General features: G+C 41.9%; 1 protein-coding gene across 1 annotated transcript; it reads right to left on the reverse strand.

The window, feature by feature from the left end:
- Positions 1 to 543: 543 nt before the first annotated feature.
- On the reverse strand, positions 544 to 9932 carry LOC120825371 (neuronal acetylcholine receptor subunit beta-2). Its single transcript, XM_078080681.1, has 8 exons — positions 9083 to 9932; positions 5930 to 6075; positions 4872 to 4916; positions 4665 to 4774; positions 3680 to 4206; positions 2899 to 3389; positions 1801 to 1946; positions 544 to 1137 (listed from the first exon to the last, which is right to left on the reverse strand). Exons 1-8 carry the CDS (start codon positions 9126 to 9128, stop codon positions 1122 to 1124), a joined length of 1527 nt encoding a protein of 508 aa, XP_077936807.1. The 5' UTR covers positions 9129 to 9932; the 3' UTR covers positions 544 to 1121.
- Positions 9933 to 12730: the final 2798 nt, after the last annotated feature.

Consider the following 12730-nt stretch of genomic DNA (forward strand, 5'->3'; position numbering starts at 1 on the left):
CAGGTTAAGGAAGATGTTTGCACATTTTACCCAAAATGTATTGACTGTGGAGTTGATATTTTTTGATCGATACACATTTGGTGCAATTTTTTACAGCAGCAGTTTGTGAGGGGTTTGTCAAAATAAACTAGAGTTGCTGTAAACATGGTAATATTGCCACATGTTTGAAAGTTGAATGTGTCAGAAGAGAAATGGCAATTTTTTGCAAACTTGAATATAATGTAGCGCAGTTAATAGTATTCAGGACCATAACCTTGACAGCAATATACCTGAGTGTTTCCTTAATATCTGATGTTTGAGGATTTTAACACAACAATTGAGCATGTTTCAGGATCATTTTGACAACAAACTTAAATTAATGAAATTAATGGGCCTGGATTTTTTAGGAAAAAAGAATAACAAAAATGACACATGTATCTATGGGAAATGTTTTTTTCTTGATAATGTCATGCACAGATTTACTGGGCTAACTGTGCAAAACTATTGGTGTTGTCTTCATCTAAAGAGGAAGATGAGAGGAATAAACTAAGGGAACAGCCAAAGCACATAAAATAGCTTTTTATTCAACATGTAATAGAATACAGTCAGTGTCGTTTTTATTATTAATACCCGGTGCTGCTAAAAGTGATTTGGCTCACAAAGGAGAGAAAAATAACAGAATAACCAAACATATGACAGGAAGACAGAAAGAGAAAGCAAGAGGAGCGTACTCATTCTTCAAAAAAGCCAAAGCGGGACGATTACAACATTGTTCAAGAGGTGGATCGTGGAGATGAGGCACAATGCTCTCAAGCAGAACATGAAAAAGGACAGAGAGCGACAGAGAGGATGGATTCATATTTTTATGAAGAGAAAAGGTGGATAGGACAAATTGTTCCTGCTTTTCTACAATACAGCTTGGTTTGTGACAAAGGAAAACGGGGGCCATTGTACCATTGTCCCAATGATTGGTATAATGTCGTGAAATGTCTTATTTTTTACAACAACAGTGCTGCAGAGGACAGACGGTCTGTTTTAGGTCCACTGTTACAAACAAAGCAAATGTAGTGCTGCAGCTGCTCAGCTATGGTTTCTATGGGAGATGATTATTTGGTGGTTTTCTATTTCATATCACACAAATCTTAGAAATCTCCATACCTATGAAAAGAAAAACACAATAGTAAATAGAAATAGATTAGAAGACATGCAATGAAAAGCTTCGCCGTGAAAGCTGCGAGCACAAAAGGATATTTTTGAAATGAAGATAAAGCATGAACCCAAATAACTAGACGTTATCCTCTCTGATGCTGGCGTATTGCTGCTGACCTATTGATTCTGGTTCAATTCCCTCAACTAGTAGCAAATTGTTAGAATGAGAAGAAAACTGTATAGTGTCAAAGCAATTATCAACAATTTCTCATTTGAAGCAGCTCATTACTCATAAATAACAAGATATTACATGATTCTACCATGCTGCATCTCAACCACGGCCCATTAACCTGCATCATCAGACAATAATAATACAGGTTGAAATCACGCCACTATCTCCTCCACTCTGCTTGGGGCTTTAATGAAATCTGATGCTGTTGCGATGCACTTTCTCTTATTGCTTTTAAAGCTTTAATTATGGAGACTGCAAAGGGGGTTGGTATGTTACCAGTTAAATTCAAATAGAGTACAATTAGACATTGGCATAGATCAGGTATACAAAAAACAGTATGGTTCTTTCATATTTTATATATTTAAATGACTTGTTATTGCCAAAATAAAACATTTGTTAAGATGTGCTTTAATGTAAGTTTCAGTGTGTATGTGACTCACTCGGCGTCATCAGCTGTGGGTACGTTATAGCTCTGGAACAGCGGCTGCATGAAGAGCCCCAGCGTTCCCACCAGACACACCAGGATGAAGATCCACAGGAACAGCCGGTCTATCACCATGGCTACGTACTTCCAGTCCTCTATGATCTGGAACCAAACCAACAAGTTGCAGATTGTTAATACAGATCAAATCATGACTACAAAGTCAATTAGTGGGAACAGACCTTCAGGGAAACATCATGTTCTAATGCTGGACAACTAGTGAGGGGTCTCTAAAAACAACAGGTTTGTGTGCTCAAAAAATCCACCTACTGTTTGCTTGACCCCAAACCGTGACCGTCCAATAGTGGATTAGAAGGATCAGTTCATGACAAGCAAAGTTACCCACTGTGGGAATATGTTAGAAGCTACGTGCTTAATGCTTAGACTCCAGCAGCCCAAACCAAAATCACCTGAGACTGCATCGTGTATGCTAAACATATTGGGTACTTCTCCTCGGCAACACCTTCTTCATCTCATCCCTGGAGTCAATAAGCAGGTTAACTATACAATGACAGGCATTTTCTGTCAGCCTTTCACAAGCTTTCAATGACTTTGGCACTGGGATGCAGTAGAGGGTGCAGATTTCTTTTTCACACAAATTGTGTGTAGCTATTAAGTGCATTTTTAAACACATGTATGGTTCTCATTTTAACATAGGTTAGCAAGAGTCAATGAAACCAGCTGGTGACGGTGTTTCTGACCAACTTAAAGCTTAACTTTAATAGACTTAGAGTCTATGAAGCTTCGAGGACACCAAATGCACATCAGGGTACAACTGCACCAATGCCGACGGAAGAGATGCGGCTTGAGGAGGAATTTGCCGTGGCAACAAATTTCGGTTATGGGTACTTCGTTAGTTTCTGCCTAAATGAAAGTTTTCTGAGGTTATCTGACATTTTCAGGAAAAGAGTTGGTGTCGACAGGTTGGAAGTCACAGAAGGAATTATTTAAGGATTATGGATTATTTGAGGCATGGCATGTACGGCAAGGTATTTCTATTTATCACTTCCTGCTCATCATCACATGCATTCTTTTAACCACAGCTTCATCTCCTCACCCCTTCATCGTCATCTTCTGTCCTCATATGTTCAGCGATGTATCTCACTCCGTCTACTGCCTCCTCCACATCTGCGTCCCACTGATCAGCCGAAGGCCTCCGGAAGTCTGAAAACCCACCACCCCCATCTGGGACGTCGTCCACTTTCCAGCAAAACTTGTGTGCCAAGTCCTCATTCACGTAGAAAGAGTCGGCGTCTGTTCGGATGCCGCCGAGTCTGATGTTTGAATACTGCTTCTTGTCTGTTCCGCCCTGGGCGTTGTTTTTCCCGACCGCACTCCGGTTTGCGTACTTCCTGCAGAGTTTATCCCGGATGTTGGAAGGTCCCGGACGCCTCATGAAGAGGAAGTTGGGGAGGCGGACTAAGAAGAGGCGTTTGACCCAGTCGGGCATGTGGTGGGTAGACGGGGAGCGATGATGCACATTGAGGACACAGACGCTGGTCACAATGGAAAACGTGACCAGCACCATGGTGAACATCAAGTATTTACCTTTGAGAGGGAAACAAAAAGAAAGTTGTTAATTTTTGTTACCCTGTCCTTGATTTATACGGCATAATGTCAAACAAAGTCTCTAATAAAGGTCCTCTGTGGCTCCACCTCCATCGGTGCAACAGAATCATTCATTCAACACATTTGCTTTTGAACAGGCTCTTTGAAGGAGATATGAGAAAAGTCCCTTTGAGTGTAATCTGTCTATTTAATCTAGTAGCCCAGATGTTGACATATCTTGCGCCCTAAATGCACACTGCCGTAATAAGATGCAAATACATATGACTGACCTATGAGTGGCACTGCGAGAGAAGTCGGCGGCACTATCTTTGATATAAGCAGCAGGAACACAGTGAGAGCCAGCAGCACAGAGATGCACAACGTCATCTTCTCCCCGCAATCGGACGGCAGGTAGAACACCAGGATGGCCAGCGACGTGATCAGCACGCACGGGATGATCAGGTTAATGGTGTAAAACAGCGGCTTCCGCTTGATCACAAAATCATAGGATATATCCAAGTAGGTGATGTCATTGGGGTCCTCGTTTTTCCGCGCGGGGAGCGAGACGATGTCCCACTCGCCGCTGGGCGTGAAGTCGTCGCGGCTGGCGAAGTCGCTCGTGAGCATCAGGTCGAGTTCGGTGTGGTCGTAAGTCCACGAGCGGAACTTGAGAGTGCAGTTCTGCTGGTCGAAGGGGAAGTTCTGCACCTCGATGGCGCAGGCCGACTTGTAGATGGCTGGCGGGAGCCAGAAGATGTCGCCCGTGTTGGAGACCACAGCGTTGCAGTAGAAGGAAACCTCGTACACACCGTCAGCACTGGGAGACGTTGTGGGTGAGAGGTAGGATCAGAAAATGGATGGATTCAAAGCGTGCTGGTGCAATAACCACATGAATAAGACATATTTGAAGACAGAAGGCTCTTAAGGCAGCAGTGGAGACCTTTTCCCCTTCATTGTAACGATAATAATGACATATATTGAAAACCTCTCACAAAAACGGGCTTGGTAGAGTGAGAACACAACATTTTTACAGATGCTCTACTTGTTAAGCCCTGATGTACATCTTGGAAAACCTCTTAATGCTATAGAATAATATACCAGTAACTCCATTAAAAGTAATCCATTAATATGACGCCACCACTACACATTTAAAAACATGCTGTAGTTGCATTCTTTCTACACACTGACTTTAGTGCAGTACAAAGATCCAGATCACCAGTATCCAATATGCAAAAGGTGTTCTTCTCTTCGGTGGGACGACCTGCACATACTTACTTGTTGTAGAGCACTATATCAGGGAGCCAGATGTGTTTGGATGGAATTCGTAGTTTCTTGATGCCTTCGTATTTAGCTGGGTCCCATCGAAGCCTGTAGTCATTCCACTCCTGCAGAGATGTTGAACCCCCTCCATTACTGACACCCACACATAGTGTGTGTTGAACACTGTATGTGCATTGCAAGGCTAGAAAGATTAGATTGTACCTGAAACAGCCACAAGTTAGTAGTCATTATCTGTTCTCTCTCGTTCTGCAAGAGAACATAAGTCAGCTTGTCATTCAATAGGCATCATTTCTAGAAAGAAATATCATCAGAATATAAATGGTTGGATTATTATAATGCATTCTACTGCTGGTGGATTTAGCAAAACACACTGTCAATGGCAAATAGCAAGGCAAATGTTTATGTGGAGGAAGCAAAATATCCCTTTCAAAATTTCCAAAATGTCCCAAAGTTAGATTTAATAGAGAGCTCAGTGTATTTTTTGCCTCAGTAAATATGTGTTGTCACGAAGCACACAAGGCATCCTGCGGGAATCAGACTGTGACACGAGGCCAAAGCGTTACATAATTCAAATGAACGATGGTTACTGCATTATAAGTTGTCTTGTTCTAACAGGAGAGATGTCAGACAACGTTGGCAAAGATGACAAGCATTGAATATAACTATATAGAAATAGGCTCTTTTACTTATGTAGACTATATAAGATGAATACACAAAAAAATGAAAACATTACATTGAGATTGTTCCATAACCAGTTAAAAGTAAATAACAATTCAACATATAACAACATTATAACCACAAAAAAAATGTTAGCCAGGCAATTTAAAGAACAATATAATAAGAAAAAAAATAATTAATTATTAGCTTTGATCTTTTTTTATATGTCGAATAATAACCATAACACTAAGTTTGTTTGTGATCCATTCAGGGGAGAACCAAAGAAACCGAGTTGCCAAAGTACGTCTGTGTTTGAATGAAAGCTGGCCAAACAAGTGTTACTTCCTACCAGCATCTACTTTGAACTTATGCAACAATACTTTTGACAAGCATGTCCATGAATTTAGGAAGAACCTGTGCAGTTGCCAGAAATTGTGAAACATGCAACATCAGCTAAGTTCACACTGCGCAGCCTTAGCTAAGACCCCATGTGAACTCCTTGCTAAATGTGTCACGGTTGCTCATCGTAATCACAGCTGCGTCCCAATACTTTTTTTAGAGTGTGTCAAAACTTGTGTTTTTGTTTATGAAACAATACTTACGACGCTGATGAGCTGCGACAAAGACACCTGTATGGAAATGGTGACCTGTTGGCTCTTATTGACAGCCGGTCTGATCAGTTTGTTGTAGCGCTCTGGACCCAGCAGGTAGTTCACCAGCCTCTCCTCTGCATTCTCTGCCCTGCTGCCTGCGGCCCAATCAGAACACAGAGAGCGGGAAAACATCTGGTTTTAAAAGAGCTACAAACCCATTTCCAACACAACCAATACAGGTGCCCTTGAATGTACTCCAGCAACAGTGTTAGAATGCAAAAATGTCCCCACATTATGTTTGCGTGCGTTCGTGTGTGTGTGTGTGTGTGTGTGTGTGTGTGTGTGTGTGTGTGTGTGTGAGACAGATCCAAGCGTGGTATTCATAACAGCATGTTTTCAGTCCAGTGACACCATGAATGATGAACAATAAACAAGTTGAGTGTAAATAAAGTTAATTTACCAAAGGGCTGAATCATGTGTTCTGTTTATAATGTGAGTTTGTGTGTGTGTGTGTGTGTGTGTGTGTGTGTGTGTGTGTGTGTGTGTGTGTGTGTGTGTGTGTGTGTGTGTGTGTGTGTGTGGGTGCCGTGTTGCAGTCTCACGTTTTACTGCAGGGTTTGAGAGCAAAGAAACAAACAAGAATCCAGTCATGCATCCATCACTGAAAGGATCCCTGAAGCTCTGTGTTTCCTCAGCCCTAAATTATTGGTTACGTAAAAGTGATCGTATGAATAAGTAACGAGCAAAATGCTTTTGACCCCATCTCCTGGCTTCCGTAGCCATTATTTCTACATTTTCAAACAAACTGACAGCAGCGTAGGGCGCATTTAATATGTGGGATGCTTCACCCCTCCTGTGCCACGTGAACCGTCTGTTTTCGTAAGAGAAGGCTGAGTGGGCAAAGGACATCTCCTTTTATTACAGTTCTCGGTTCTCTTAAGTCACTGTCAATGTTTTCAGCTATTATTCATTAGTTAAACTAAAGGCCAGCCTAACAGATGGAGGGCTTAATCACATTAGCATGAACATGTGTGGACACGGTTTTGAATGCAGGCAGAGAGTTGTTTTGTAAATACAGTATCTTGCATATACGTAAAGGGAAATACTACATGGTTATAATACCTGTATCAGAAAAATAAGGAAGGATAAGGAAAAGGAATATTTTTAATCCAAACGTGGTAATTACAAATAAAAATACAAAAAGATTAACCAATATTTATTTAATTTCAGCAAGGGAGCGATAAGGAGCGGTCAAGGAGGTCTGGTGCTCTGCTCAAGGAGGTCATTTATTTCTAACTCCACACGTTATGCGGTTTATTTTCGTATTCACCGCCGTCAGATTCAACGCTCCTGGCTGTCTTAACTGACACTTAGGGCGATTTATCAGACTAGAAGTATTCCTCTAGAGCAAGGCAAGGCAAGGCAAGGCCATTTTATTTGTATAGCACTTTTCATACACAAGGCAGACTCGAAGTGCTTCACAGGGCGACACAGAAGGGCCTACACAACCTACCAAGACCAGCAAAGAGACTTGAATGTGTAAAATGAATAGATTTGTCCGTTATGGCCTGGGATGCTATTTTTAAATCTCTAGGTTTTTCAGTTTCGGATGAAACACCGATGCCAGCTGGTGCCCGATGTCATTGCATAGCACAAGGCCGGGTCAAGTCTTCAAACACCCACAACAACATGCTGGAAGACACAGCAAAGTACTCTCTGCCTTCTAGATGTATTACATTGTTTAAATTATTCACACCTATATTCCGGGTTATCTTTTCCTTAATGGATGTTACAGTATTGCCCGACTGCTCTTGGTCAGAGCCCACTTGTTTTTATAGAGCATGACTACTGAAGGCTCTGATTTTGTTTCTGTCTCAATAATTTAGTCCTGTTGAAAGATAAGTCCAGCATACAAACTAAAGCAGAGTCTACAAGCTAATACAATTTTATGGGTTTAAGTTTGAAGCAGTAAACTTAGAAGGCATCCTGAATCAAGGTTAGTCGAAGCTCTTCTTCAAGGTTTACTCCAATTGTCCAAATGTTTTGCCTCAAAGATGGGTGAGGCTGCTTTCTTGGTGGTAAAAAATAGCTCTCAGTAAATTATTCAAAGAGCCCATCTGCTTTCACTCTTTTTCAAGTGTTTTAAAAGTATGATGACTACAGAGGTTTTTTTAAAACTGTCTCTGCAGCAAACATTGAGGGGTCCTTTGAGTTAGTTTCTTTCTTTAGTCTTGGAGGACTCAACCATTCATGAGACTCTTTGCACTATTGTAAATGTGATGCAACCGATAGGTAAGGAGGGTTGTGTGAGCTAATTTCCTCTGGGCTTTCCTAGCTAAAAAGAACTAAATATGCACGTGAACCTGAAACCCATATTTACACCATGATTACAACATTTCCTGTGATTACATGATTCCATGATTACCTCAAGTGAGTATTTGTGTCACACAGTCTACACCAGTTAGAGTTGCAGAAATTCAATGACTTATTTGGGCATATGCAAAAACAAAAGCAGCATTTTGTTTAATCGTCTCACATGAAATACTGAACGCAAAGTATCGTTTCAAATAATGTTGCTCAGGATTTAATTACTAGTTAATAAAAAAAGTGCCACCGGTAATGTGACCCCCCCTGTGCATGCTGAACATTACATTATTTTACCTTCAGCTAAATTATTTATTAATTTATTTCACTCAGACCTCATCTCAACCTCCTCTGCCCCCCTTGAGTGTGTGAGGGAATCAGAGAGTAAGCACGAGAGACGATTCTTCTTTGTGAGAGACGTTTTCGTCACATACGTGAGTAAATGTGTTCTCACTAGTGATATTGTCCCTGCGCACACGCTTAAAAATCAGTACTGGGTGATTCACAGGGACTTGACAGCCAATGGCAACTGCTGCAATCGTCATGTGTCAATAAAGTTTTGCTGCTTTTGGATTAATGAGTTTCACTGAGCTGAACGGATCCCGTCGTGTTTTATTACATACGCGTTGTATTTGTATTTGTACTGTAGTAGTGGCCAAGTTGTGCACACATCAGCACCACGGACAGCGGCATATTGTTTGAGCCGACGTGCAGCTGCTGCCCACAGACTCTTATTTTACTACTTAACCTCACTTATACACACATCCAAACTCTGGCAGGTGTAAGGCAATGACTTACCTGTTTGCGAGAGAATGAAGAGCAGGAGAACCGTGTTGGCAGACATCTCTTGTCTGCTTCCTTGGACAAAGTTGCTACTTTGTTATATTCTCCTCGAGAATATAATGAGATGTGGATAGCCTCGGTCAACAGGGTCCATGTACGGTGCCGGTGATCAAGGCTCTTGTTTCTGTGCCTCTCTGCGCTGGTTTGACGCGCACCTGCTTCGGTTCGTCGTCCTTCGCCACGAGTATTCAGCCGCGCAAAAAGGAGCACAGCCGTGACAACTTCTAAAACACACTAAACGGGTAATTTGGTGCCAGTGTTTATTTGCCAAACATTACATGATGGTCCATTTGCATAGATGACTACTGGAAGAACTGGGATGCCCATTTCCCACCGTCGCCTCAGCCTCAAACCATCCGCATCTTTAAACCGCTGTCAATCGAAATCCAGCGGTGAAAGTTAATGTAAAGGCTGCTGTCTTCCCGCCGTCTCCCCCCCCCAAAAAAATATGTTCGCTCCCTCATCCGCGGAGGAAATCAGCGGCGCTCACCTGCGCACAGTTGGCTCGCTCCTCCGATGAAGCGCGTACTCGCAGTGCGCACAGAAAGTGCAGCGCGCGCTAACGAGGAGCGAGCGCCTCGGTGTGTGTGTGTGTGTGTGTGTTACCCCCCGGGGGCAACTACGCAGACACCGGGGACGGATTACTACTAAAGTCTGCGGGGCCCGGGAGGAGAAGCCGGGGGGAGAAGCAGGATGTTGCGGGTTGCGGTGAGGGGGGAGAGAGGGGGGGGGGGGGGGGGGGATTCATGTCATGGTTTGAGCTGATGTTCAGCAGTCAGTTCTGGGTGGCCTCCGTTCTTCTGTCGGGGGAACAGAGAGGACACTCACGTGACCACAGCGCATGCCCGAAAATATGTACCCATCTGATTTGTTTCATCATAAGAAACAGTCGATTTTAATCTAATTTAAAAGCTGAAATGTATATATATATATATATACTACCAGTCAAAAGTTGGGATACAATGTGTCCAAACTTTATTTATCTTTTTGCATTCTGCAAAAACATTATCTATGTGCATATGCAATGTACTTATTACATGTGATCGTTTGAGTATTTTATTTTATTCACCCCACCAGCCAGAGCAGCTGTTGTACCGATAACAGATGATAATAATTTAAATCAGACGTTATTCAACTTTTCCTTGAATTGTCAGATATATGTACAGTATATTAAATCTTACATATCATAGAACCAATCGCAAGCATTCAGGGACAGAACCCGGGAGGAAACTTGTCATTCCGTTTCTTGCTCAAAGACACTTGCAGACAGGGGGAGACAGGCATCAAGATGATGAACCGGTGGTTATAGAGATTCTTGCTCTACCCACTGAGCAGTGGGCATCCCATATCTGTTTGATCCCCCGTAACAGCAACATGCCAAATCTTCAGGGAGCAACACATTACACACAGGCCCCGTGCATCGGGATAAATAAGAACTAGTATCCAAAAACTTGGAAAGTCTTCCCACAAATCATTTAAATAACATAAATGTCTTGAAATGCCATTTACATCTTTACCTTGCGGAAAATCCACTATCTATGGCACGTGCTTTTCATTTCAATACTGCCGTCTTCTACTTCACAGAGAAGTATGTTCTTAGTGTCTGTGTAATCGACATTTCAAGTTTCCAAAGTTACAAACTGGTCCAGAGGTCCAAATATAATCTGGCTCATCTGTAAATTTCTTGAACTTTGATGTAAGGTAACAAAAGGAGAATGTTCCCCCTCTTGCAGATGTGTGTGAGAACAGCCTTCCACTTTGAAATTCCAGACGTATTCAAGGTCAAACATCAAGGTTAAGTCACAACATGCAAAACACAATTTTAGAGCAGAGGGAGGCTTTAATAACAATATAAATGTTATTTATCTTATGCACCTGCAGGCTTCAGGTTGCCTCTAATTTTCTTTGATTTTGGAATATTTTACATTAAAACGTATGGAATGGGTTCTGTTAAAAGACACTCCTCTAATTAGGAGCAAATACCTCCAGATTATCTTACCATCCCACATGCTCTACAATGAAAGGTCTCGGCTTTGTGAGACTTTTTTTCAGTAGCTGGAGCAGGTGCACACGGCTATGATTTGCCCTCTCACTAAGAGGAGAATCATGTCGTACGCCACTCTTCTGCAGAAGCCACAGTGGAAGGAGAGAAAGAATCAGGTGTGAAGGCAATAACGAGGAGAAGACGTGAAAAGGCAGCGCTGCTTTTTAGACATCTCTGCTTGTTGCTCATGAATAACTCATTGCATTACTCGGCTGCGTGACAGCGGCATGCATGGATTCCTCCTGACCACGCTTACATTCAATGCACAAGCAGAATAGGTGAAAAAAATAACCGTATCCTCATTTTGTTTAACCCCTCCCTCAAAAATGGAAAATTAAGCCCATTTTCGTAATTTAAATTATTAAAATATGACATGGCCCAGTGGCTTTTTCAATATGCTATAATGGAAATTGGTGTCTGCTTTAGAGAAGTGAACCGGCACGAGGGCCAGTTAACTGGACTAACTCCGACTCTGCTGCTCCAATGCTACCTTTCTTTTTCACAGAGGCAGCTTCAGGCTCCTAAATAACGGCACGGAGTTGATACCCGACACATTCATATATTTAGTCAGAAACTCTACGGTTGTTCCTTTTCATCTGTATTTATCCAGACAAGGGCTGCTGAGTGTGCATGCTGGAGGAATTGCTGAGGTTGCAACAAACAATGTCTCTTGAAACCCCCCCTCCCACACACATACACAGGATTCTAAAAAGTCGCTCTAGAGATCTAGAGTGTAAAAAAGAATATTTAGCTACAAGTGTATTATACATACAATGAGTGAACCTATTCAATACCAGTGTCAGTCTACCAATAAGTGCACACTAAGGCACTTGAATGAAGCGCTCTTTTTGCCGGCCGAGCTGACTGGCATGAAGAGTAACGGTAACAAAATAGGGTTTTATTTAATTAAAATATGTAACAACTTACAAACGTAACAATAAAGTTTTGGTTACATAAAATATACCACCTGAACAGAACTCAACTCTGGCCTTTCTAACTTGGCATGGCTGAACAGACGTAATAGACCTAACGAAGTGTTATAGTGGAGTTATTTACTATGGTCCCCCTGTTGGGGCTGATGTAATAACGTACGGTGTCCACTAGATGGAGACATTTAATCTGCTGCGATTCGATCATGCAACAAGATGTGAGCTTTTCATTTAAATGCTACACAGGACCGTGCAACAGATGCCTTTCCCTCCACTGTACCTTAAAATTTCAGCTAGTTAGTTATCGCTAGCCAAAGCAGAACAGGATATTATTCCTTCTTTTGAGTTAATGCTGTCCAGGCAGCAACATGTTACTTAACGTTACCCGGGGAAACAGCAATCAGGCTTCACATTGTCGTTGAAGCCGCACGAGTGCAATCTTTTTGAACATAAAAAATAAATAGATTACGTGTCGCTATACGTACAAAATAAAAAAAAAGAAGTCACCACGACGAATAGCTCACACGGTGTTGGAAAGAAATGAGTGTAATGAACGTTCTTGTAAAACCTCTATGAACTACTTTATCTAATCTAATTAAAGCCGCAGCACAATTTAACATATGTATTTTC

This window comes from Gasterosteus aculeatus, chromosome 9 (genome assembly GCF_964276395.1).
Source record: "Gasterosteus aculeatus chromosome 9, fGasAcu3.hap1.1, whole genome shotgun sequence".
NCBI classification, from domain to species: Eukaryota; Metazoa; Chordata; class Actinopteri; order Perciformes; family Gasterosteidae; genus Gasterosteus; species Gasterosteus aculeatus.